This window comes from Propithecus coquereli, unplaced genomic scaffold, assembly GCF_000956105.1.
Source record: "Propithecus coquereli isolate 6110/MARCELLA unplaced genomic scaffold, Pcoq_1.0 Scaffold10, whole genome shotgun sequence".
Taxonomy (NCBI): domain Eukaryota; kingdom Metazoa; phylum Chordata; class Mammalia; order Primates; family Indriidae; genus Propithecus; species Propithecus coquereli.
The window spans coordinates 1,207,123-1,233,321 of record NW_012133858.1 but is presented as its reverse complement, the minus strand read 5'-3'; the positions used below and the strand labels follow the sequence as shown (position 1 = coordinate 1,233,321).

At 37.2% G+C, this 26,199-nt stretch overlaps 1 protein-coding gene across 2 annotated transcripts; it reads right to left on the bottom strand.

The window, feature by feature from the left end:
• Positions 1-48: 48 nt before the first annotated feature.
• Positions 49-23,790, bottom strand: TIMMDC1 (translocase of inner mitochondrial membrane domain containing 1). 2 transcript variants are annotated; one of them, XM_012641944.1, is made up of 7 exons: positions 23,394-23,790; positions 20,922-21,087; positions 17,520-17,608; positions 17,122-17,189; positions 11,155-11,233; positions 8,847-8,957; positions 49-483 (listed from the first exon to the last, which is right to left on the bottom strand). In XM_012641944.1, exons 1-7 carry the CDS (start codon positions 23,585-23,587, stop codon positions 333-335), a joined length of 858 nt encoding a protein of 285 aa, XP_012497398.1. In that variant the 5' UTR covers positions 23,588-23,790; the 3' UTR covers positions 49-332. The 2 variants fall into 2 exon arrangements, with proteins under 2 accessions (XP_012497398.1, XP_012497409.1); XM_012641955.1 differs by lacking the exon at positions 49-483 and adding an exon at positions 7,742-7,798.
• Between the last annotated feature and the right edge of the window lie 2,409 nt (positions 23,791-26,199).

Sequence of the window (26,199 nt, the reverse complement as noted above, 5' to 3'; positions counted from 1 at the left end):
AAAGGACCACATGAATAAGTATATAACTGGTAGAATTCACCTTTTAGGAAATGTTTTATTTACTGTCAAAATCCAGGGAAAAGAAATCTATGTGTATAGATTGAATGATAGATCATTTAAGTTTGTATTTAAATTTAAGGATAAATAAAGTGAGAGTATAATAGCTCCAGTCGTGGTTAAAAAAAGATAAGAGCAAGTCATTGCCACCACAGGTGCCAGCACTTACATTTGTCAGCAGGCTGACCAAAGAGTGGCCTGACTGTCGGCATGCAATGGGCCTAGCAACACAGCTCCCTTCAACTCTCCAGCTGAGTTTCAAGTCCAGAGCATTTTCAGTCCTTCTCTTGTCTATCTGTTGTTGAAGGGTTTCTAGGAAGGTTTAGCAGTTCTTCAATTTTCTTAGCATCCTCTTCAGATTGATTTTTTTGTATGCTACTTTCAATTTCCCCAGGGAGGAGCTCAGTAACTTGTAGTCTGGCTTTCCTGTAATCAAACGACAAAAGAGATATATCAAGTACTGCATCATTTCTTTAGTTCTTACAGAGATTTGAAACAAAAATGACAGTACTTGTCTTACTCTCCCCTGCTTTGGTAAGATAACGTAGGAGCAAACACTGCTCCTTGCACTTCAAATATAACAACTTTCTTTTCTCCTAACCTGTTCTACTCACAAGGCAACTATGATTCCCACATCACCAAATGGATACTGTCGTGGCAGCAGCTCTCATCCATAAAACATTCCAGCATGCCGGGGCCTAGATTTCTCACAGGGTGATATGTGGAAGCTGACACACCCTGCACTAAGGTATGAGGTTCAAAGCCTGGCTGTCCTCTTGCTCCCAGGGCTAGAGAAATGTGAGCACCCCGCCACTCTGTTAAACTCTCTGTCACCAGATCTTTAGGAACTAGACAAAGGCTGTAACAATGGTAATTTAGGTAGGAAGAGTCAGATAGGACAATACTATATATGTATATTTACAAAGAGTTAAAACCTGATTTCCAAATAACAGATCAGCTATTTCTCTAAATCAAGTATTAATATCTTCCTTTCTTTGAGTATCAGGGTCACCAATAACTTTCTTCTCAACTCTTCACAAACAGATTTGACCATTTCTTTTTCCATTTCTCTAAAGTCAGTTTTTTACATTTTCTGCACACTAAGGCAATTTTTCAGATTCTCAGTTTGTGTGATTTCCTTATATTCTTTTCAAGCAAAGAAGCAGACAAATAGGTGATAATATACTTAAACATTTACTGAATTAACTCTTCTTAGAAATATCACACACATACACATACATCAACTACATATTTTTGACATTATTTCATTCTGCCAAAGTATACTTTCATCAATATAATTCAAGTTATTGTTTTTACCCATTCTTGTTTTAAACTGACACATGATTGTAAATATTTATGGGGTACAAAATGATAATTCAATACATGTAGACAATGTATAATGATCAAATCAGGGTAATTAGCATATTCATCACCTCAAACATTTATCATTTTAGTGTTGGGAACATTCCAAATCCTCTCCACTTGATGGCTACCTTAAATACCCTGCCTTGATCATTACATATACTATGCATCTAACAAAATTTCACATGTATCCCCATAAATATATACAAATATAATGCATCAAAAAATCCTCTTATAGCTATTTGAAAATATACAATAAATTATTGTTAACTACAATCACCCTATAGTGCCACAGAACACTAGAATGTATACTTCCTATCTAGCTATAATTTTGTATCTGGTAATCAACCTCTCTTATGCCTCCTTCTCTATGTCCCCCTCCCTCAGCCTCTAGTAAACCTAACTGCACTCTCTACTTTTATGAGGTCAACTTTTTTAGCTCCCACATATGAGTGAGAACTTGTCTTTCTATGCTTATTTCATTTAAAATAATGTCCTCCAGGCTCATCAATGTTACTGTGAATAACAGGATTTCATTCTTTTTTATGGCTGAATAGTGTTCCATTGTGTATATAGCCACATTTTCTTTACCCATTCATCTGTTGATGGACACTTACGTTGATTCTATATCTTGGCTATCGTGAACAGCATTGCAAAAAGAATGAGAGTGCAGATACCTCTTTGATACACTGATCTCAATACCCAGTAATGAGATTGCTGGATCACAGGGCACTTCTATTTTTTTTTTTGAAGAACCTCCACACTGTTTTCCCTAATAGCTGAACTAATTTACATTCCCACCAATGGTTTGTGAGAGTTCCCTTTTTTCTACATCCTTGCCAGAATTATTTTTTGTCTTTTTGATAACAGACATTCTAATTGAGGTAAGATGGGTTCACATTGTGGTTTTGATTTACATTTCCCTAATGATTAGTGATGTTGAGTATTTTTTCATACACTTTTTGGCCATTTGTATGTCTTTTTTGTGAGAAATGTCTATTTATATCATTTACCCATTTTCTAATTGGATTGTTTGTTTTTGTATTGTTGAGTTAGTTCCTTGTATATTCTGGATATTAATCCCCTATTGGATGAACAGTTAGTAAATATTTTCTCCCATTCTTCAGGTTGTGTCTTTATTCTGTTGATTATTTCCTTTGCTGTGCAGAAAGTTTTTAGTTTGATATAATCCCATTTATCTATTTTTGCTTTTGTTACCTGTGATTTTGGTGTCTTATCCATAAAATCTTTGCCCAGACCAACATCTTGAAGTGTTTCCCTTATGTTTTCTTCTAATAGTTTTGTAACTTTGGGTCTTACATTTAACTCTTTCATCCATTTTGAGTTAATTTTTATATACACCAAGAAACAGACATCTAGTTTCATTCCTCTATGTATCCACTGTTCCCAGCACCATTTATTGAAGAGGCTATCCTTTTGCCAATGTTCTTGGTGCCTTTGTCAATCAGTTGGCTGTACAGATGTGGATTTATTCCTGGGTTCTCTACGCTGTTCCAATGGTCTATGTGTCTGTTTTTATGCCACTACCATGCTGTTTTGATTAGTATAGGTTTTTGCAGTATATTTTGAAGTCGAGTAAAGTGATGATCCAGCTTTGTTCTTTTTGCTCAGGATTACTTTGGCTATTTGGGGTCTTCTGTGGTTCCATATGAATTTTAAGATTGCTTTTTCTATTTCTATGAAGAACATCATCAGAATTTTGATAGTGTTGCAGTCAATCTGTAGATCACTTTGGTGATCATGTTGACAGTTTGAATTCTTCCAATTCATGAATATAGGATGTCCTTCCATTTTTTTGTGTGTACTCTTCAATTTCTTTCATCAGTGTTTTGTAGATTCATTGTAGAGATATTTCACCTCCTTGGTTAAATTTATTCCTACTTTCATTGTAGATATTATAAATGGGATTGCTTTCTTTTTTTTTTTTTCTTAGCTACTTCATTATTGGTGTACAGACATACTACTGACTTTTGTATGTTGGCTTTATATCCTGCAACTTTACTGAATTTTTTTTTATCTATTCTAGGAGTTTTTTGGTGGAGTCTTTAGGTTTTTCTAGATATAAGATCATGTTGTCTGCAAACAGGGACAATGTGACTTCCTCTTTTCCAATTTAGATGCCCTTTATTTCTTTCTCTTGCCTAACTGCTCTGGCTAGGACTTCTGGTATTATGTTGAATAGGAATGGTGGGAGTGGGCATCCCTGCCTTGTTTCAGTTCTTAGAGGAAAAAGCTTTCAACATTTCCCTATTCAGTATGACATTAGTTGTGGGTTTGTCACATATGGCCTTTGTTGTGTTGAGAAGTGTTCCTTCCTTCTATTCCTAATTTATTGACAGATTTTTATCATAAAGCGATGTTGAATTTTATCCAATGCTTTTTCTATGACTACTGAGATGATCATATGGTTTTTATCCTTCATTTTGTTGATGTGATGTATCTCGTTTATTGATTTATATATACTGAACTATCCTTGCATCCATGGGATAAATCCCACCTGATCATGGTGTATAATCTTTTTGATGTGCTCTTGGATTTGGTTTGCTAGTATTTTGTTGAGGATTTTAGTATCTATGTTCTCAGGGAAATTAGTCTGTAGTTTTCTTTTTCTGATGTATCATTGTCTGGTTTGGTATCAGGGTAATCATGGCCTTGTAAAATGAGTTAGGGGGAATTCCCTTGTAATTTGAGAAGAACTGGTATTAGTTCTTCCTTAAATGTTTGTCAGAATTAAGCAATGAAGTCTTCTGGTCTTGGACTTTTCTTTGTTGGGAGACTTTATTAATTTCGTTACTTATTATTGGTCTGTTCAGGTTTTCTATTTCTTCTTGGTTCAATCTAGGTAGGGTATGTGTGTTCAGGAATGCATCCATTTCCTCTGAGTTTTCCCACTTGTAGGCATACAGCTACTCATAACAGTCTCTAATAAACCTTTGTATTTCTGTGGTATCAGTTGTAATGTCTCTTTTTTTGTTTCTGATTTTATTTATTTGGGTCTTTTCTTTTTTCTCAGTTTAGCTAATGGTTTGTTGATTTTGTTTGTTTATCTTTTCAAAAAACCAAGTTTTCATTTCATTGATCTTTTATATTTTTTTAAAATCTCTATTTCACTTAGCTCTGTTCTGATCCATATTATTGATTTCCTTCTACTGATTTGGGGTTTGGTTTGTTCTTGCTTTTCTAGCTCCTTGAGGTGCAATATTAGGTAGTTTACTAAAAATCTTTCTACTTTCAATCTAGGCATTTATTGCTATAAACTTCCCTCTTAGTGCTGCTTTTGCTGTATCCCATAGGTTTTGGAATGCTGTATTTCCATTTTTGTTTCTAGAAATTTTTAAATTACATTGTTAATTTCTTCACTGGCCCACTGGTCATTCAGGAGTGTTTTAGTTAATTTCCATGTATTTGTACAGTTTCCAAAGTCCTTCTTGTTACTGATTTCTAGTTTCATTCTGCTATGGTTTGAAAAGATACTTAATGATTTTTTTTTTTGGGACGCAGTCTCACTCTGTTGCCTGGGCTAGAGTGCCATGGCGTCAGCCTACCTCACAGCAACCTCAAACTCCTGAGCTCAAGTGATCCTACTGCCTCAGCCTCCCAAGCAGCTGGGACTACAGGCATGTGCCACCATGCCTGGCTAACTTTTTCTACATATATTTTTAGTTGTTTGGCCAATTTCTTTCTATTTTTAGTAGAGACGGGGTCTCACTCTTGCTCAGGCTGGTCTTTAACTCCTGAGCTCAAGCAATTGCTCCCGCCTTGGTGTCCCAAAGTGCTAGGATTACAGGTGTGAGCCACCGTGCCCAGCCTTTAATAGGGGAATTTAAACCATTTACATTAAATGTTGTTATTGATAGATATGGACTTACTCCTGTGATTCTGTTGTTTCCTGTTTGTTTTATATATCCTTTTTTCCTTTCTTCCTGTTTATCTTTGTGGTTTGGTGGTTTTCTTTAGTGATAAAGTTTAATTTCTTTCTCATTTGTGTATCTGCTCTACCAATGTGTTTTCATAATGGTAATTATCACAGTTTCATATCCAGATGTAGGATTCCCTTAAGCATTTCTTATAGGGCAATCTAGCGGTGATGAATTTCTTTAGTGTTTGCTTGTCTGGAAAAGAGTATTTCTCCTTCATTTCTGAAGAATACCTTGGTTAAGTACAGTATTCTTGGCTGCAAGGTTTTTTTTCTTTAAGCACTTTGAATATACCATCTCATTCTTTCCTGGCCTATAAGGTTTCTACTGACAAATCTGATGTTAGTCTGATGAAGATTCCATTATATGTGACTTGCCACTCTCCTCGTGCTGTTTTTAGAATTCTCTTTTTGTCTTTGTCTTTTGACAGCTTGACTATAATGTGCTTTGGAGAACATGTTTTGGGGTTGAATCTATTTGGGGATCATTGAGCTTTCCTTAAACCGGATGTCCACATCTCTCCCAAGACTTGGGAAGTTTTCGACTACTATTTTATTAAGTAGGTTTTCTATGTCTTTTCCCATCTCCTCTACTCCTGGAAATGTCATAATGCCCAAATATTTGTTCACATAATATCCCATAAGTCTGGTAGGCTTTCTTCATTCTTTTTTATTCTTTTTCTTTTTCTTGTCTCACTGGGATAGTTCAAAAGACCTGATGTCATGTTCAGAAATTCTTCTTGATCTGTTGTTGAAGCTCTCAATTGTATTTTTTATTTCACTCATTGGATTATTCAGTTCCAAGACTTGTTTGGGTCTTTTTTATGATACCTACCTCTTTGTTGAGTTTCTCGTTCAGATCACGAATTGTCTTCCTGATTTACTTGAATTGCCTAGGTGTAGTCTCTTGCATCTTGTTCAGTTTTCTTAATAGTATAATTATTTGGAATTCCTTTTCAGGCATTTCATAGATTTCCTTTTCTTGGGGGACTGTTACTGGAGAATTATTGCGTTCCTTTAGAGACTTCATGTTTCCTTGCTTTTTCATGTTTCTCAAGTCCCTATATTGGTATCTGCACATCTGGTGGAACAGTCACTGTTTCTAATTTTATGGAGTAGCTTTCATAGGGAAAGACTGTTTCCTGTAAGTCGGTCCTATAGTGTCAGTTGGGTAGTGTTGCTCCATAAATTAATATTACTATATTAGAGACAGAAATGGTCTCAGGAGTTTTGCAGGGCTCTGCCCTGAAAGAATATGTGAACATGTTAGTTTGCATATCAAAAGCTGCTCCACCTCAGGAGGGCATCTCAAAGTTCAGTAGCAGCTGCTTTCCAAGGTGGCGCTGCGGTCTCAACCCTGTGGTTCTCACCTGCTTTGAAGGACAAAGCAAGGTCTGCACAGAATCATGGGATGCCTGCAGTTAAAAACAATTAGCCCAAGGGACAGTTCCTGCTTGACTTCTGAAGACCTGTCTCTATTTGCAATAACTACATAAAGAAATATGGAGCCATTATATCTCTGTTTAACCCTTCTGTTAAGTGATAGCTTTATCTTAGAACTTAGAAGTTTGTCCTTGAAAGATTTTGTAAACATTTGTACACATAGATAGAGTTAGCTAAGGGACCCATAGAAGCCTTTTGTAATATTTTTAACCTAAAACGAACTACCTGTTATTATGTAAATCTGTCACCCTTGGCAACCAATCTCTGTACCTATAAATACCCACGTAAAACTTCACTCATGGTCTTACGATTCACAGGGGTATCGTAGGGACCCCTGAATAACCCGCTTTTGCCTTTTATCTTTATAAATCTATAAAACTGTACCTTCGTCTCTGTGCATTCTTTTATTTCTATTATTTTCCATTTTCTATTATTTTCTTATCCTTTGCGATGACCCCTACCTAAGGGACTCGATTTTTTGCTGTGAGTGTAGTTAACTCCCCGCAGGGTAGGGTGCTTTGGCTTTGATTCTGGGTGGACACAGTAGTGTAGGCTTTATGTGATTTCTTCAGCAGTAATCAATGTCAGTTATGTCTGCAAGTGCCTCGGTGGCCTTGTCTGTGAGTTTCTGGAGGCTGCAGCACAGCTTTACTGAGGACAAGGGTCACCAAGAGGGCCATTCTCAGGTTCTGGAGGGGTGCATGTGGGTGTGTGGTAGGTCTGCTGGTCAGGGAGGCAGGGTCACCAGTAATGGCAGGCCCCAGGTGAGCCTTATCCATTCTTAAATTTTTCTATCTCTAAATCACTGATCAACTTCTTTTCCCCCCCTCATTTTATTTTTTTATGGGAATAGTTATTATTTGTTCATATTTTTCCAACTATTAATTATTCCATAAAATCTGATATCAGAGTCAAATAGTGAATATACTTTCCTTACCTTTCTAACCTCTTTCTCAAAGCTTCTTTTAAAAATAGACATCTCTTATGACACCTAGAGAACTAGAAATAACATAATGCTTTCATCCTTTTAATTTTCCATGATGTCAGATTTTACACTGCCATTCAGAATTTTAAGGGCTTCATCCTAGAAGCTAGATAACTGCAAGTCCCACCTGCCCTCTTACCATGAATAGGAAGGAATGAAACAAACATATAATGAGCAAACTGGTATGATTCTACCCCTAGAATAGGTGAGAAAACTGAAGACTTTACATTAAGGAAAATATCTAACGTCATATAACTAACTCATAGTCTAGCTGAGATTTAGGCCCAGTTTTTCATTGGGGCTCCAAAATCAATGCTTTTCCTCCATAGCACCCAAGTCATTGGACAATAGACTTGTAGCTTTTAAGAATTTCTGTGTGTGTCTGTGTGTATGTTCAGCAGAAATGAAGGTTTCAAATAGAAACACTGGAAAAAAATGATTTCTCATCTATCCAACTATCAAAACATAAACAGGCACTGCAGCAGATGCCATCTTAGGTACCCAGGAAGCAGAACTGTGGAATCATTTGTACTCAGGACCACTAGATGGCAGCCTGTTATATTGATTTTACACAGAATCTGCAAAAAGTCTGCTTTCAGTCTGATTATCCTAACCCAGATAACTGGATCCCAGGAAATGACTAGATGGAACAGGCAAAAGTTTTCAGGTTCCTCAGTGGCATTTAGTCCATGAGCAGCCACTGTGTCTACCAAATTCCTCTGCGTCTACAGCAAGAAGTAGAATCTTTGAATGTGCAGACTTAACATGCTTTGTATTACTTATAGATGTATACATAAAAGGGCATATCACCTTTTAAATAATTAGCCAAGTAAGCTCACTCCTTAATGTGCATTCCCTTTAGGTAATTTCCTATGCAGTCAAGAACACAGGAAGAGAAAAAAACACGCAACCAAATGAGATTTACAACATTTTTACCTGAAAAAAAAGTATCTAAAGAAAGATCCTCATTAGAATTGAGTTTAGGGTACGTGACTAACAGCACCACTACATAAGACCGAGAGTTAGGAAAGTCAGATTTCCTGGTCTTAACATGCTCCTTACCACTCTTCCAGTTTCAGATCATGGAGCGCCTTTCGATCTTTCTGTTTTCTCTCCTGGACAGTCTCACCACAGTACTTTTGAAGTGCCATCAAGAGGCTTCCCACAGGAGTGCTGAGGGGAAAGCAGAGAGAGAAAACGTAAAGAGTCATTAGACCACACAACAGGTGAGCCTCTCTGCCAAGGCATGAGCAATACAAGAGCCACTTTTTCACCATTTAGTATAGGAACATTTGACAATTAAAGCATCCTTGCCAGATGAAGAAAAATATATTGAGGCAGTTTTCCTTCCTTGTCTGAGTAACAGAGAAAAACAATCACTGAAACTGCCTAAAGTTAACTGGTATAAAAAACAACAGATCTAGAAATTGGCTCTATTTTTTTAAAATCAGGAATGAGAAACCAAAACAAAAACGTAAAATATATATATTTATGATAAGTTCTAGTAAGTAGCTCCATACCAAAGATCTCTCAGAAATAAAATTTCTAGTTCAGAATGGCACCAGCCCCTCTGGGGTACAGAAACTGTGGAAGGCATTTTTGGTTGGGGAGGAATGCTAATGGCTTTTGGGGGTAGGACCAAGACATCCTAAAATTCAAGAATCTGTCACAATTGTCTCATCCACAATGCTAGTAGTTACCCATTGTGAAAATAATTTAGATAATAATTATTACAGTGATGAAGAAAATTTGGTTCTTAGGTTCTCAAAGAGAAGGAGTTTTTGACATTGATATAACTTAAATTCCCTTTGGCTACAATTTAAGTAACCTCATTTTAAAAACTATTTTTGCTCAGTGGAAGCAACCTACATGTCCATCAACAGATGAATGGATAAAGAAAACGTGATACACACATACAACAGAATATTATGTAGCCTTAAAAAAGAAGGGAATCCCATCCCACGCTGCAACAGGGATAACCTGGAGGACATTATTATGCTAAGTGAAATAAGCCAGTCACAAAAGGACAAATATGATCCTACTCATATGAAGTATCTAAAGTAGTCAAAAATCATAAAAATAGGAAGTAGGAAGATGGCTGTTGAGGGCTAGGGGGAATGGGAGAGGAAATTAGTCTTTAACGGGCATAGAGCTTCATTTTGCAAGACCAAGAAGTTCTACATGCACACAATGTGAATATATTTAACATTATCAAACTGTACACTTAAAAAAGGTGAAGATGGTAAATGTTATGCTGTGTTTTATACCATAATAAAAAAAATTATTTTTGCTGCTAACTTCTGTAATTTTTCCCTTCAAAGCAAGCTGGTTTATTAACAGTACAACAAAAATAATGTCAGCAGTGGATTACAACATACTTAATTTTTTGGAAAATAAATAAAATTAAAAAATCATTAAATCTATAGTGTTACCTCTTTCTGAAAAGGAGGTGCAAAGAGGGGTGAATTAGGTGGAAGGGAAAGGAGAACTCTTCTATTTAGACAAATGCCAACTACTAAAAATAGAAGAACTGAAAGATTTTGAGGATTATTATAATTGAGTAATTTTGAATATAGACTCTAACTTAAATAGTTGTATTGAAACACTATTTATGTAAAACTGTATTATGATTTCACTGGAGAATGTTCTTTATCCTGGGAGATACATACCGATATATTTGGGGGTGAAGTTTCATGAGGGTATGGTTTAGTCAAAGAAAAAAGAGAAAGAAATACATACACATCCCACACATAGAGAGAGAGACAGAAAACAAACAGTCAAAGTGTTAGCAACTGGTGCATCCAGGTGAAGGGTACATAGGGTTTCAATGCACTAATTCGTTCAACTTCTCTATAGGTTGGAAATTGTTGAAAATAAAAAGTTGAGGAAGAAAACTTTAAAAAAATTTATTAAGCTAAACAAACAAAACCTAACTCAAAATTTTTATAGAATATGCTTATTAAGTGTTTCTTATTCCTTTTTCCTGTTCCTTATAAATATCTTTGTTCAAACTACAAATAAGTTTCAGGTGTTAGTGATATTTAAACCATTTTTACACAGTGAAGAGGAATTTTAAATAAGGACTCTATCTTAGATAGTTGTATTGAATCAATGGTAAATTATTTATTGTGACGACTGTATTGTGATAACTGTAAATAAAATAAACTTTAAGTAAAAACTGTAAGTAAGATAAACAATTGGGGTAGAATTAGAACTGGACAGTCAAAACTACTGACAATATAAGACTGGAGAAGATCTTTTATAGGCTCTAAGGATTAAATTTGCTCTTTAGAAAATAAAAAGATTTTTTAATAGTCAATCCATTAATGAAAGTTGTGCCAATTTAGAATCAAATCATGTTAATGCTTACCCCAGCAAGGCTCCAATTATACCACCTGCCACCAGGCCACGGAGGCCTAAGTTTATTCTGAAAAGACTTCCTGTAACAGCTGTTTAATAAAAGAAGGCAACATTAAATCATAATTAAATACTAAAATTCCATTTTAAAATTTTCTTTCTATAAGAAGGACACAAACACCTGAGTTAGCTTTCTGAACCCAACATTAAAATACCACTACAGCCTAGATTTCCTGAACCTAAAATGCCAATATAGGTAGCTACCCATCTACTCTGCCAATTCCTTTTATAAAAATAAATCCCTGATCTGTTCCATGAATCTAATTTCTTGTCTTGTCTTTTTTTTTTTTTTTTTGAGTCTTGCTCTGTTGCCCTGGCTAGAGTGCAGTGGCATCATCATAGCTCACTGAAACCTCAAACTCCTGGACTCAAATGATACTCCCGCCTTAGCCTCCCAGGTAGATGGGACTACAGGCACTCGCCACCATGCCCAGCTAAGTTTTTTATTTTTTGTAGAGATGGGGTCTCACTCTTGCTCAGGCTGGTCTCCAACTCCTGACCTCAAGCAATCCTCCCAGAGTGCTAGGATTACTGGTGTGAGCCAATTTCTTTTCTTTCTGTTTCATTTTTGCCCATCTCCCCTAAAAATCTGAAATCTTTTCCCTTCTATCTATTTCATTTCTTCCTTCTTCAAGGAAAGCATTCTCAAAATAAAAAACAGAAAAACCTTCATTAGCCCCTGCAGCTCACACCTTCCCCCAGGTCACCCCTTCCGTCCTGCTACCCTGCATCCTTCAGGTAAGACGGCAGGCAGCATTTGGCCTACAATGCCATCTGGTGGTCAGTGCAGGGAGGGGCCTCTTTTCTTCCTACTGGTACATAATGATGCTCATTTTCCTCTTCCACTATGCATAATGCAACTAATGCCATTTGAGGTGGTAACACTTTTTAAAGAATAACATTTGAGGTTTATATTTTTTATTTAAGTATTATATATTCATTTTGTAAATTTTCTAAATTAACAAGAAAAAAAAATCACTTTTAATACCATTACCCAGAGTCTGTAATGAGTTACGTCTTTTTTTTTCTGGTCTTCCAAACAAAATATCTTTAAAAACAAATTGGGGCCATACTAAATTCTGTTCCCTCCTATCTAAAAGCACTGTCTTTTCTTCTTCTGTGTTAATGTATTTTTAACAAGGCCTGCCCTCAAGATAAACAATTTTCACGGCCTAACCTACTGGGGTTTTGTCGGAGACTAACCAACCTGGAGAATATCCAACTGCAACCTGCGCTAGCCTCCATGTGGGAGAAGGGAAATACCCAATTCCAACCCACTCTAGCTATCCAGGGGAGGAAAAAACCTGAAAAACACTTATGAAGTTAATAGTTCAGAGGCACGGGCTCACTAAGACTAAGACCTACTCACAGGAGTATAGCATACTTTCCCTCTGTCACACCTTAATACCACATTACTAAAGACCTATTTACCACGGTTCCTTTTACCCAGTACACCATGTCCAGCTAACAAGAAAAAAATTACAAGGCATACTAAAAGACAACAACACAGTTTGAAAAGAGAGAACAAGCACCAAAATCAGACTCAGATATAGTAGGAATACTGGAATTATTGAAGAATTTAAAACAACTATGATTAATATGCTAAGGGCTCTAATGGATAAAGTAGACAGATGGGCAATGTAAGCAGAAAGATGGAAATTTTAAGAAAGAACCAAAAAAAATGCTGGAGATGAAAAACACTGTATCAGAAATGAAGAATGCCCTTGGTGCACTAATTAGTAGATTGGACACAGTTGAGGAAAGAATCTCTGAGCTTGAAGACATGTGAAGAGAAACTTGTAAAACACAAAAACAAAGAGAAAAAAGACGGACAAAAAATAGGAACAACAACAGAATATCCAAGAACTGTAGGACAACTAAAAAGGTATAATGTAAGTGTAATTGGATATCAGAAAGAGAAGAGAAAGGAACAGAATACTTGAAACAATAATGACCAAGAATTTTTCCCAAATTAAAGTCAGACAACCCTCCATAGATCCAAGAAGCTCAGAAAACATTAAGCAGGATAAATGCCCCCCCAAATTACACCTAGGCATATCATTTTCAAAGTGCAAAAATCAAAGATAAAGAAAAAAAATCTTAAATGAAGCCATAGGACAAAAAAACCTTACTCATAGAGAAGCAAAGATAACAATCACATCAGACTTTTCAGAAACCAAACAAGCAAAAAGAGAGTGGGGTGAAATATTTAAATTGTTCAGAGAAAAACACACCAATAGTGTTTAATTCATTCATATTTAATATTAATATAGATATGGTTGGATTTAGATCTGCCATTTTGCTATTTGTTTTCTACACATCCTGTTTAATGCTATTTTGACCTTTCTAATACTTTAATTAGTTGCTTTCTTATTAGTCACTCTAGGGATTACAATATGCATCTTAATTTATCATTATTTACTTCAGATTAGTACTAATTTAATTCCAAAAATGTGTCAAGTGGACACCTAAAATTAAGTCCACTTCTTGTCAGTTTGGCATCCGTATGCATCTCCTTAAACTGTACTTAATTCCTCAAAAGATAATAACAAGGTAATTAACATTATGCAAACTAATATAAGACAAAGTATCCTGCATACAACCAAAAATGCACTAATCCCTTCCTCAGAATTTGGCTTTTAGGATTTCAACATCTGGGATTTTAATCTTTCAGAATTGTGATTTTGGGGATTCTAGATGTTAGGGATTTTAGACTTTATGGACTTTAATCTTTGCGAATTTTTATCTTTCAGGATTTCAACATTTAAGATTATGGCATTTGGGGTTGTGACTTTCTAAAATATGATCGGCACTGGCTTCCTAGGGCCCTCACCAGTCTCTCCTGAGTATATGTGAATTTTTACATATGTGTGTAATCTTCCAGAGTACCAGGGATAAGTAGGATATTATTAAGGCCTTCTTTGACCGTCCTAGTTCCTTAGATAGCCCCATTAAAACTCTGCCTAGTCTGCCAGTCTACTGCTTGCCCCAAACAGTATGAAAAGCTCAGGTTAGCTTTGTGATGTTATCATTCCCTGATTGTCTGCAATTGCTTTTAGCAAATTCCTAGGCATGAAATTTTCTGTGCTCTGCTCCAAATGACGTCAGCCCCCTCAAGCAGCAGAACTGCTAGGCCTCTCAGCCTGTCCTGCCTTTGTGAAACATCTGAACCATGGAGCTGGAGGGTAAGTGATGGGTGCACCCTCAGGCTGAAATACCACAGACTCTCACTGTTCTTAACAAGATTCAACAGATATTCTTGAATAAATGCTTCTCAATTTGTTGTGTGCTTTTGGTCAATTTCCAGAATCTTTAATTGGTGGTTTTTGAGAATTTCATCCAGTTTTATTGCTGCGTTTTGGGGAAAGGATTTGCCAAGCTCTTAACTCAGCCATTCCAGAATATATTTTGAATATATTTGATGAATATGTTTTACGAATGTCCAGACCAATGCCAAATAATCATGGTAAGGAGAGACATCCTGAACATTATTCTGACTTAAGGAGAAATTACTCTAGTGTTACACCACTAGGTATGACGTTGGTTGCTAGTTTGAGATAAAAATTAATATTGTGTCAGATATATTTTTCACTTCTTATTTTACAAATAACTTTTACATTAAATCAAGAAACATTTATACTATCTACTATGTGTCAAGCAATTGTGCTATGAAAGGCAAACAGTTTTTCTGAATTCAAGTCAGTCAGTCCAGTGGGAAGCAAAACAAGTAAACAGCTCCAATATAGTGTTATAAATACTTTAGTAAAACTATTTATAGTGAGTTATGGGAACACAGGGCAGAGACACCTAAGCAGAACTAAAGATAGGGAAATGGGGGCTAGGGAGGACTGCTTAGGGAAGTTGAGGCTGACAAATGATCTTTACTTTGAGTAGAAGCTGAACAAAATTAATTGTGGGAGTGGAAAATTGCATTCAAGAAGAGGGATCAATTCACGTAAAGCAAGAATATGCTGGGTTTGGGAAATCCAAGATTATAAGGCTGAAGCAAAAGATTGGTGCATGGAGGATCAGGAATCGACATCAAAGTGATAGGAAACTACAGAAAAATTTCAAACATAGAAGTGTTAAAATCATACTTATATTTCAAAAAAGTAACTAGGTAAGAAGTGGAGGTAGTGGAGCACACCAAGATTAGAAACAGGGAAGATGTGATAGTAGCACTGGGAATAAACAAGAGGTGAGGGATTCTCTATATATTTAAGGAGTGTAGTTAATAGGACTAGAAGTTTGGAAAGAATAGAATAAAGAGCAAGACCATATCATTCCTTGGTTTCTGGTTCTGGCATTTAACAGAATATATGCCAGAGAACATAGCAAGGGCAAGTAAGAAAGCGGGAGGAGGAAAACAAAACTGAGCAACAGTGTTTGCAACTTAAAAACAGCAAATTCTAGCTGCTCCAATGTTATTAATGTCTATTTGTAGTTTGCCCCCCCCAAGAGATGAGGTCTTGCTGTGTCACCCAGGCTGAAGTGCAGGTCATCACAGCCTCAAACTCCTGGGCTCAAGTGATTCTCCTGCCTCAGCCTCCTGAGCAGCTGATACTACAGCAAGGTACCACCACACCCAGCTATTTCTAGATTTATATTTTTAAAAGTTTTCATTAAAATTTTAAGTTCAAATTATTTATATGTATATGTTTTCCTATCTGTGTACACACATATGTAGAGAAAGAGAGAGAGCAAACCTAGGAGCAAGAAGATACAGCAAATGGGGTAACTGGTAACAATGGCTAAATCTCTATGTAAACGGCATAGACTATTTTATTATTTTTTTTTCTTTTGCAACCTTTTGTATGCTTCAGATTATTTCCAAATAAAACATTTTAAGAATGTTATATTCAGCATATCTGTGTGTGTGTTTCTGTATGGAAGAGAATGTACATGAGTGAGTGATTAAGTATTTATGGCAGTTAACTTCATTTACCTTTCTAAAATGCTTTTTCTTTTTTTAATGCTCATTTAAAAAAATTATTTATTTTTTAAACTGACAAATAAAAATTATATATATTTATGGTATACAACATGATGTTTTAAAATATGTATATATTGTGAAATGGCTAATCAAGCTAATTAACATACCATTACCTCACATACTTATCTTTTTGTTGTTGTTGTTGAGAACACTTAAAATCTACTCTTTCAGCAATTTTCAGGTACATAATACATTGTTATTAACCATGGTTACCATGTTGTACAATCAATACCTTATTTTTCCTAACTGAAATTTTGTATCCTTTGAGCAACATCTCCCCAACCCTCCCTACCCCAGCCCCTGGTAATCACCATTCTACCTTCTACTTTTAATGCTCATTTAAAAGAGGATATACGTACTAGAGGCAGAGAGCTGTAAAATAAAACCCAAGCTCATACCACAAAAAATCTGGTCACTTCCTACCTCAACTCACCAGTCTCATCTCAAGCTACTCTTCCTCTCACTCTGCTCGAGTCATATTAACCTGCTTTGAAGGAAATTTCTTGCCTTAGAGCCTTCCCCCTTGATGTTTCCTCTGCTTAGGACACCCTCTTTGGAAGACTGCTCCTTCCCATAGGTATCAGCTTAAATGTCACTTCCTTAGAAAGGCCTTCTCTGATCATCCTGTCCTTACTAGATCCCACTGCCCCACCTATTTGTTACTTTTTATCACAGCAACTTGTTTTTTCCCATCCACATTAGACTTTAACCTTCAATGACAGCAGGGACCTTGCTGTCTTGTTCATTAAGTATACCAAGGGCCAAGCACAATGCTCTCCATAAATCATTTTGCATTAATGTTGAATGAGATGTGATGTGAGGCCAACCAAAGAGCTCGATAGTTCTGATCTATAAGTTCTTATACATTTAAATCAAAACCATATTTGAGAAGATTGAAAAATATAAACAAGAACAAAAATGTCTTACCTCCTGCAATGACAAAATGGCTTAGGGCATTTTTATTTCGGTACACACTTATACTAGTGTTCACTGTGCTGGGAAAAAGGGAGGAAAAGGAATATAAGATTTAAAGCATATCCCATTTACCTTTTTGAGTGCTATTTTCACTGAGGTGATATTTAGAAGAGCCTACTATATCAATCCCTGGTCCTAGTCCAGGCCCCTTCAATGTGTTCCAGACCTCTGTCATAGAGGAGGAACAACTGGACCAGTCTTTTACAAAGACAGACAAAAGTTCTTGAGAAAAAGGCACTGTGAATCACTTTCATGTGGTGTTCAGTTTTTATAATCCTACTTGCTCAAAAGATACACTCCTAAAAGAATAGCAAGACAATTCAGTATCTCATAATTCAGAGAGCACTTACTTGAATATAGTCACAAACACTGCAGTTCTCCAACCCCAGCGCCAGCCATACCGAATGAAACCTCGTGTGGCAGCACGGTGCGCACATTGCTAAAGTTAATAAAAAAGGTGTGAGGTTCCAAGACAGCTTGATACTTTCCTTATTGTAGAACTATGGTGGAAGAATTTCAGCTATGGATTAGTCAGGTATACCTAAACAGGAACAATAGAAAATCTCTAGAAATATCACTCTTTAAGTAATAAGGCTTAAGCAAAAGTCCGATATAGATTCTATATTCTATCAGGAGGGAGGAAAGGAACTAAGAATTGCTAATGTCAACCAAGTAATCCATCAACTAAGTATCTGCTGAGAATCTATGTGTTAACTACCATGAAAGATATAAAATCAGTATTAGACATGCCTTTTATAGTTAAGAAAAGTTGGGGAAAAGAAAAACATAAGGAACTGAGTAAATGCTATATTTAAAAGGGTAAGGATTAAGGTAATACATATATTCGGGAAAAGAACAGAGGAAGAAAAAAACTAAACTTTCTGATCACCCTCTCATTACTTCATTTAATCTTTGTAACATTCTTTTCGGGAAGGTGTTTTAATTTTAACTAAAACTTAGGAGGAAGTTTATAATCAACATCATCCAGCCAGCAAGGAATAAAGTCAGAATTAGAAGACATTTTGTCTGTTTCCATAGCCCATTTTTGCTAAACCACCATGGAACAAGTTTGGTATATCATCATGGGGTAAAGTGGATTTTTAAAGAATCAGAGAATCTTTGAGCAGATCCTAAACTATTATACGATCTTGGGAAAGCCAAAACTTCTCTGAGAGGTATCAGTGTGAACTCACGGCTTTCAATAAATAGGTAGACAGACACTGATATAGATGTATGTATGAATGTGTATATAAATCTCTCTCTCACACACACATACACACACACATTGTCTAGCTCTGTCTGCCTAGGGCCTAAAAGCAATGATAACCCAGTAGCAATGAGCACCTAGCACATAGATCTTGGTTTCCAAATACCATTCTTAACTAAAAGAAGCTCCTTGGAGAAATGGCCTATTTCAGGGCTGGTGGTTGAAAAGTAAAAGATGAGCCAGAAATATTTTGCTGTGCCAAAAAGTAAAGGCCCACTTAAAGAATGATGGGGACATATTGAAAGGATGTGGGAGCTAGCTTGAAGGGCTCCAACTGTCCAAATTTAGGCATTTTTGAGTATCAATATAAATAATGATAGCACAGGTTGAGCACCTTAAATGCTTGGGACCTGCAGGGTTTCAGATTTAGGATTTTTTTGGATTTTGGAATATTGGCATTATAATTACTGGTTGAGCATCCCAAATCCAAAATGCTCCAATGAGCATTTCCTTTTAGTGTCATGTCGGTACTCAAAAAGTTTTGAATTTTGGAGCATTTCACATTTCAGGTTTTTGGGATGCTCAACCTGTAATGGATTATAAACTATAGAATAAAATAAGAATCCATGAGTCCATACTGATATAAAAAAATTATAAACAGATAAACAGATAAATACATAAATGGGGGGAAAGGAAAACACTTCCTTAGAGCAGAAAACTGGACGAAAAATGTAGAAAGAATGACAAGACTTTAGAAAATGGCCATTTGGGCTGGGCGCGGTGGCTCACGCCTGTAATTCTAGCACTCTGGGAGGCCAAGGTGGGAGGATTATTTGAGCTCAGGAGTTTGAGACCAGCCTGAGCAAGAGCGAGACCCCGTCTCTACTAAATAAATAGAAAGGAATTAGCTGGACAACTAAAAATATATATATAAAAAACTAGCCAGGCATGGTGGCGCATGCCTGTAGTCCCAGCTACTTGGGAGGCTCAGGCAGTAGGATTGCTTGAGATTGCTGTGAGCTAGGCTGACGCCACAGCACTCTAGCTTGGGCAACAGAGTGAGACTCTGTCTCAAATTTGGCAACCATCGCAGTAATAATTGTTTCAGGAAAGAATCATCATTAAATGCTACAACTAGAGGGTAGAAATTTGATGAAAAACAGGAAATTTACATAGTCTCAAAGTATCCAACAAGTGTTCATAAAATACTTAGTAATTAATACAAAGGGAAAAAGTACAAAGGGAAAAATAGAAACTTTACACTGGATAAACTTGGACGAGGCCATCTTAACCAAGTGACTAAAGTAAACATAACCAGTAAAGGGACAAAGAAATATCATGTGCTTCTGATATAATGTACTGGGAAGGACACAACATAAATTCTAGGGTATTCCTGCCAAAAAACATAGCCTGAAGCTAACCATGAGAAACTATCAAACAAACCCAAATTGAGGGATATTCTACAAAATAAATGGCCTATAGTTAAAGTCATGAAAGACAAAGAAAGACAGACCAAAGGAGACAAGAGTCATGACTGGCAAATTCATTATTGTGATCCAGTACCAGATTCTGGACCAGAAAATAAAATTGATTTCTTATACTTTTTTTTTTTTTTTTTCCAGACAGAGTCTTACTCTGTTGCCTGGGCTAGAGTGCAGTGGCATCATGATAGCTCACTTCAACCTCGACTCCTGGGCTCAAGCTATCCTCCGGCCTCAGTCTCCCAAAATGCTAGGATTACAATTATGAACCACCATGCCCAGCCACATTTTTTATTTATTTTTTAAATGAGTGATATTAGTGGGACAACAAGCAAAAGTTACATAAGGTCTGTAGGTAAGATAATAGTACTATGTCAGTGTTAATTTACTGATCTTGATAATTATAATTGTGGTTATATAAAAGAATGTCCTTGATTTTAGAAAATACACACTGAAATATTCATGTCTATAACTTACTCAAGTACTTCAGAAAAAAAATAATAGTTCATATTACACAAAGAGAGAGTGATAAAGCAAACATGGTAAACTGTTAACATGTGGAGAATCTGGGTGAAAGGTATATAAGAAATCTTTGCACTATTTTTGCAACTTCTAAGTCTGACATACTTTAAAAATAAAAAGTTAAAAAAAAACTCTCTGAGCTTTAATCTCATCTATACAAAAGAACTGACATTCCAATCTAATAAAATAACAAATGAGTTAGTACTCTATAAACTGTAAAGTTATAAATAAATGTTAATTACTGTTCTAGTGTGAGCTAGTGTATTTGAGGAGGCTTTGTGAATGAGGTAACTATGTTACAGCTGAGCCTTGATGACTTTGCAGGGGATTAGAAATATATTTCAGAAAGAAGAGCCACAGTGGCTGACAAGCCACGTGTAGGCACTTTAGCATTAGTGCTTCCACCGTTATTAAGTATACATATCATTTCTTTACTCTGATATCCTACAACTCTCCCCCAAACCCTACAACTGAATGATTAAGTATTCAGTGAACTGCTAAGTCAGTGTGCCCCCAAATACCTTCAGACCACCAGTACATACCACAGCATCAAACCGGTTATGATAAATCTCTGCTTGGCTTTGCTCAATGTAGCGTTGTTTAGCATGAATAAAAGCTGGTATTCCCCCATATGCCCAGCCAATGACGCCTGCTGAAACTGCCGCCTTATAGATATCCTGAAGTTCCTTTGAAGTTCTCTGCTGTTTACTAAAACATCAAAAAGACAATGGTATTTGGGATTATCTTATGGATATGGCTCTCCAAAAGACTCTACGATCAGAATTATCCCAAATGCTAATACCACAACATTTTTCATTATGGGTAGAATCCTCTAATAAACTAAATAGTGTAGTTATATTTAAAGTAACACAAATCTCAGACAGAACTAAGCTATGCTGCTAGAAATCAGAATAGTGAAGCCAAGGCAGGAGGATAGCTCGAGGCCAGGGGTTCGAATCCAGCCTGGGCAACGTAGTGAGACCCTGCCTCTACAGAAAATTTAAAAATTAGCCAGGCATGGTGGCGTGTGCCTATAGTCCCAGCTGCTAGGAAAGCTACTTGTGAGTTGAATGTAGATATCAGTTATTTTCCCTTTTGATTTTTAAGCTAAGTTTTAGAAACCACACAAACTGCCTGGAGATTTTAGGGCAGCGTATGAATGAAAACATTCATACACATGTTGGATGTACAAAAAATAAATAAATCAAAACCCTATCTTACTAAATACTTTACTTAATTTTTATGACATGCTCAGATAGGCCTGTACTATAAAAAGCATTGAGAAAGCTCACTAAGCAGTGGGCAGCATACGCCAATCTAAAATAACAAGGAAAAATTACTATTTATTACTCTCAAATGCATAAGAAACTATAACTGCTAATGGAGCTTCTAAGATGTCCTCCTGAAACTATTCTAACAAATAGGTGTTTGTAAGTATTAAGTTACGATAAATAACAGCCCTAAGTAAACTAGCAAATGTTATCTTATTTAATCACTAACTTGCTTTCTTCAGAGACTGCGCAAGTGTTTAATTCTAATTGTCGATAACCACAATATTTCTGAAATCAGAATCTGTCTTTATAGTTCCCACAAGAGAGAAATTTAAATAAAATCTCTTAGAAAACTTATGTCAACAGGAAAACTGTTATAATTTGAACTTTATATTTTATCTTTTATAGTGAATAAGTTTAAAAACAGTATCTACACAAAAACTGATCTATGGTAGAACTTGGAAAAGATAAAATATAACAGCTTAAGACTTAACAAGTCAGGAGATGAACATGTTTTGCCTCTTTTTTTATCCTCTGAATAATTTTATGACATAAGTGATATTTATCTCCATTTTATCAGTAAGCAAACAGAGGCTCTAAGAAGTTATATGGTTGGTCCAAACAGTTAATGAATGGTGGAGAAGAAGGTAACAGTACTTAGTCTATAAATAACAATGGGGTTATGGTCCCGGTTCTATCACTCACTGCTAGCTGACCTGCAGCCAGATCACAATCTCTCCAAACCCTGACCTGATCCATGACCCGGAGAAGCATGAGAATTACATTATATTTCAAATTTCTTTCAGTTCTAACATTCTGTGGTTTATAAAGTTAAGCAAAATAACCCCCTTATGTTATATACTACATAGGATCTTTCACAAGTATCTCAAATAGTTGAGGGACCACAGAGTAAAGATGCCTCATTATATTTAAAATGTCTCATCATTTAAAATGATGAAACCTAGAGTAATTAAATACAAGTCTGCCAGCTCCAACTATCTCAGCAACATAATGAAGCTTCAACTTTTAATTTAATTAATTGATAACACAGTATAGATTAATTCATGTAAGGGCAAACTTCTCATCAGTAATTAATGAATGAATAAATGACGAAATAAATTAATGAATTCAATATCCTGAGTTTTTATGAGATAAAATCAACTGAATTCAAAGTTATTCTTTATTCTAAAATAATATCCTTTTTATTTTAAAACATAGCTAATTTCTTTTATAAAGTCATGAGGCAATAGATGCTACTATTTTTAATTTTTTATTTGGCAAAATAAAAAATGAGCAACTCTCTTTCCCCAATCCCCATGGTGGGGTATGTATACGGGGTAATGACGTTTGTGGTCATGAAATACCAAAGTTTGGGATCAACTGAAATATGAAAAAGAACACTGGAGTGGATTTCTGTAGGCATGGGTTCTGGGCCAATTTTAATACTAGATTGCCCCAACTTTTCCAATCTGTAAAATCAGAGGGATGATCACACTTAAGACTATATTCGCTAAATATATCAGACTTTCAGAGAGTCTGACCTTTATCATTTAAAAACTTTCCTGTCAACCAACAGAACCATCCAATGGCAATGTCAGGATACAAGCTTGGGGTACAAACAGAACCTCAAATTTCATTTTAAACCACACCACCCTTGGGGTTTTTCGCTCCAGGTGGACCCAGACTGCAGGACCCATCTTTCGCGGCCCTCCACCCCCACCTCCAGACCCTGTACACTTTTACTCTTTGACAAACAGCTCTCGGAGGCGGTCCCATCCGGACTCCGGATAATAGGGTTCTGGGACGTAGGAAGGCAGCGTCCGATCCTTCGCAAGGGCCTCCGAGTCAGCAGCCACAATTTCGGCAGCAAACACTCGGGGGAAAGGACAGAAGGCCCTGTAGAGAAAGCTCCGTGGCGCCGGCGGCGGCACCTCCATGGCCCTCTCCCGACCTCCGGGACACTTGGCGCTTAGGACCCCAAAGCAGCCGGGAGGTGCCGTGGGAGACAGTGAGGTAGCTGCACGAACGAGTGAGTGCCCGTGCACTAGGCCCAAGCTAATCTGCGGCCAGCAAGCTCTGCAACCACACGCTAGAACTATTCCCAACCCTAAGTCTCAGGACGCAGTGTCCGAAAACACGAGACAGGAAGTCCCGCCCCCGTCAGAACAAAGGTCAGGGGGCGGGGCGACGGCGGACCCGGAGCTGAAAATAATTTCCGGTGGGGTGGGCCCGGCCGGGCCGCAGCCCCGGGAGGCCCGGCCCCCGGAAGTGAGTTGGTAGCGAGCAGTTACGCTCAGTGCGGTGCGGCTGCGCCGTTTTTTTCCGGCTTCCTGGGCGCCTGCGATCGGGGTTTGGAGCTAGTTACACTCAGCTTGATGCGGTGACAGCCTTATTTAGCGTATCTAAAATGCCAGAAATCTCACATAAATAAAGAATAAAGTGCAATGTTCAATGCAAATGGAGTAGGGAAACGGGAAAGGCAATTGCTCAGAAACAAGCCCCACCCTCCCTGGCACAGCTGGAGAAGCCGCCCAGGCTGGGCGGGGTCCTCTCGTACGCTGTCTTTTACGGTTTCCGGAAGGCCCAAGGCATTGGAGATGGTCTTGGTGCCAGTTACACCAAGATTTCCAGAACGTTTTTTCTGAAGAATTGCCTTTTGGCATTCCCCTTAGTTCATATGCCTACTGCTTCTCAAAAGGTTGAATTTCTTAAATTTCTATCAAGTGTTTGTTCTGCAATAATTTCCCATCACTACAGCCTCTGCAATTAATAAATGATTCGAGGTATAGTTTTCATTAAAAGCACACATTTAAAATATTACCAAACCGGTTTGTGTAATTTAATTTAATCCTTGTTAGTTACCAAACATACTCCCTTATTCTCTTTGCCAAAACTTTTACCCCCTTTATTCCTTTCTAGTTGTAATTCAAAATTGCGGCATTCTTTAGTAGAATACAGTAAATAGACTTCTGTAATTTGATAGCTGGAAATTCTATAGATAAGGCCCAGAGAAGTGACTGGTTAGAGGGACTAGCTGCAGTACTGACAGTGCCATGAAGATTTCTGGGAGGCAAGATTAGATTCAGCACCCATCATAGAACTTACATTTACATCATAATTTCCTGTTTGTTGGTCTGTCTCCATAGATTAATCTTGAGTGCAGAGACCACATATATTCATCTCTGTATCTCCAGGACTTAGCACCATGTCTGGCATGTAGTAGGTGTTCAGTAAATATTCGTTGAATAAAGAATTCAGAGTCCCTGACTTGTGGCTCTAGGTTGCTGCTTATTAGATAGAGGTGGGCACTAAGATAAGGTCCCAAGAAAATGGCTGCACAGCCTGTCTAGCCTACGTGTAGAAAAGGCTAAATGCATAAAATGACCCCAGAATCATTCTGGCCTGAGGGAGGACTTGGAATGGGGACGAGGGACTGGGTGGGTGTTCTGCAGATACTGAGGAACTCATTTATGTACAACTCTAATGCCCCCAGGATTCACTAGCCTGTAGATACATGAGATCATTTTAACAGGCAAATTTCCCTAACTCCATAGCTGCTTTCTCCTTTGGGTAACTAAAAACTCATCTGCAAGTTTCCCTAAGTCCTCAGTGCCTTGGCTACTGCTCACACTGTTGCCGTTGTTCCATCTCAGCCCTCACAGACTATCTCTCTGTCACCCTACTGCATGTCCTACTTCCCTGAGCCCTCAGGGTTTGCCTTCTTTTACTACTAGAGAAATACTTCTGTGGTCTGCTCTTTTTGAGGGGCCTCAGACCAACTCTAAGCCAAAGGTGTTATGGGTTTAGTTGGACCAGTGTTTCACATATGGCTCTCCTGTCCCCAGGATGTGTATTTGTCAGCAGAGAAACTGCATCAGGGAAGGACTTCAGCATAGTCACCACACTGTATCTGGAAGCACCATTCTTCCACTTAGCCTTTGTTGCTGAGTTCTGCTCACAGAATCCAATAGCACAGTACTTGGTGAGCCCGCCCTTTCCCTGCCAGGTTCACCAAGTGCTACCTTTGCTACATATATTACATTTTGTTATATATGACATAAACCATTTCCACAGGTAGAGAGAATGAAGTTTGAGAACTCCAAGGACCACTTCATTTACTCATCCTTTAAAGTGTAAATCAATTTTTACCTCCACAAAGTTTCCCATCTGCCCCAGTTGGAAATTTCTTCTTAACTCCAAATCCACATGGTCTTTATGAATAATTGGCATTCATGCTGGCTTAATCACCTTCTACCTATGATGGCTCTCATATTACTTGCTTTATCAACTCAACAGCAGGGCTCCTTGAGGTTAATGAGCCTTTTGTAAATTTTTTATCTCCCACTGTTTGTGCAGAGTACAGGCTCAAGAAGTATCTGATAAATATTAAATGAGTGATTTGTAATTATAACCCTCTGTTCCATACACAACACTTTATCTCCAGATGCAGTAAGATTATTCTGCATGTAAAGATAGGTTTTTGTGTATCTGTGTGTGCTCTTGTTTGTAGTTAGTCTAGGGGTTAAGTGTAGGGAACTCTTTGGAACTG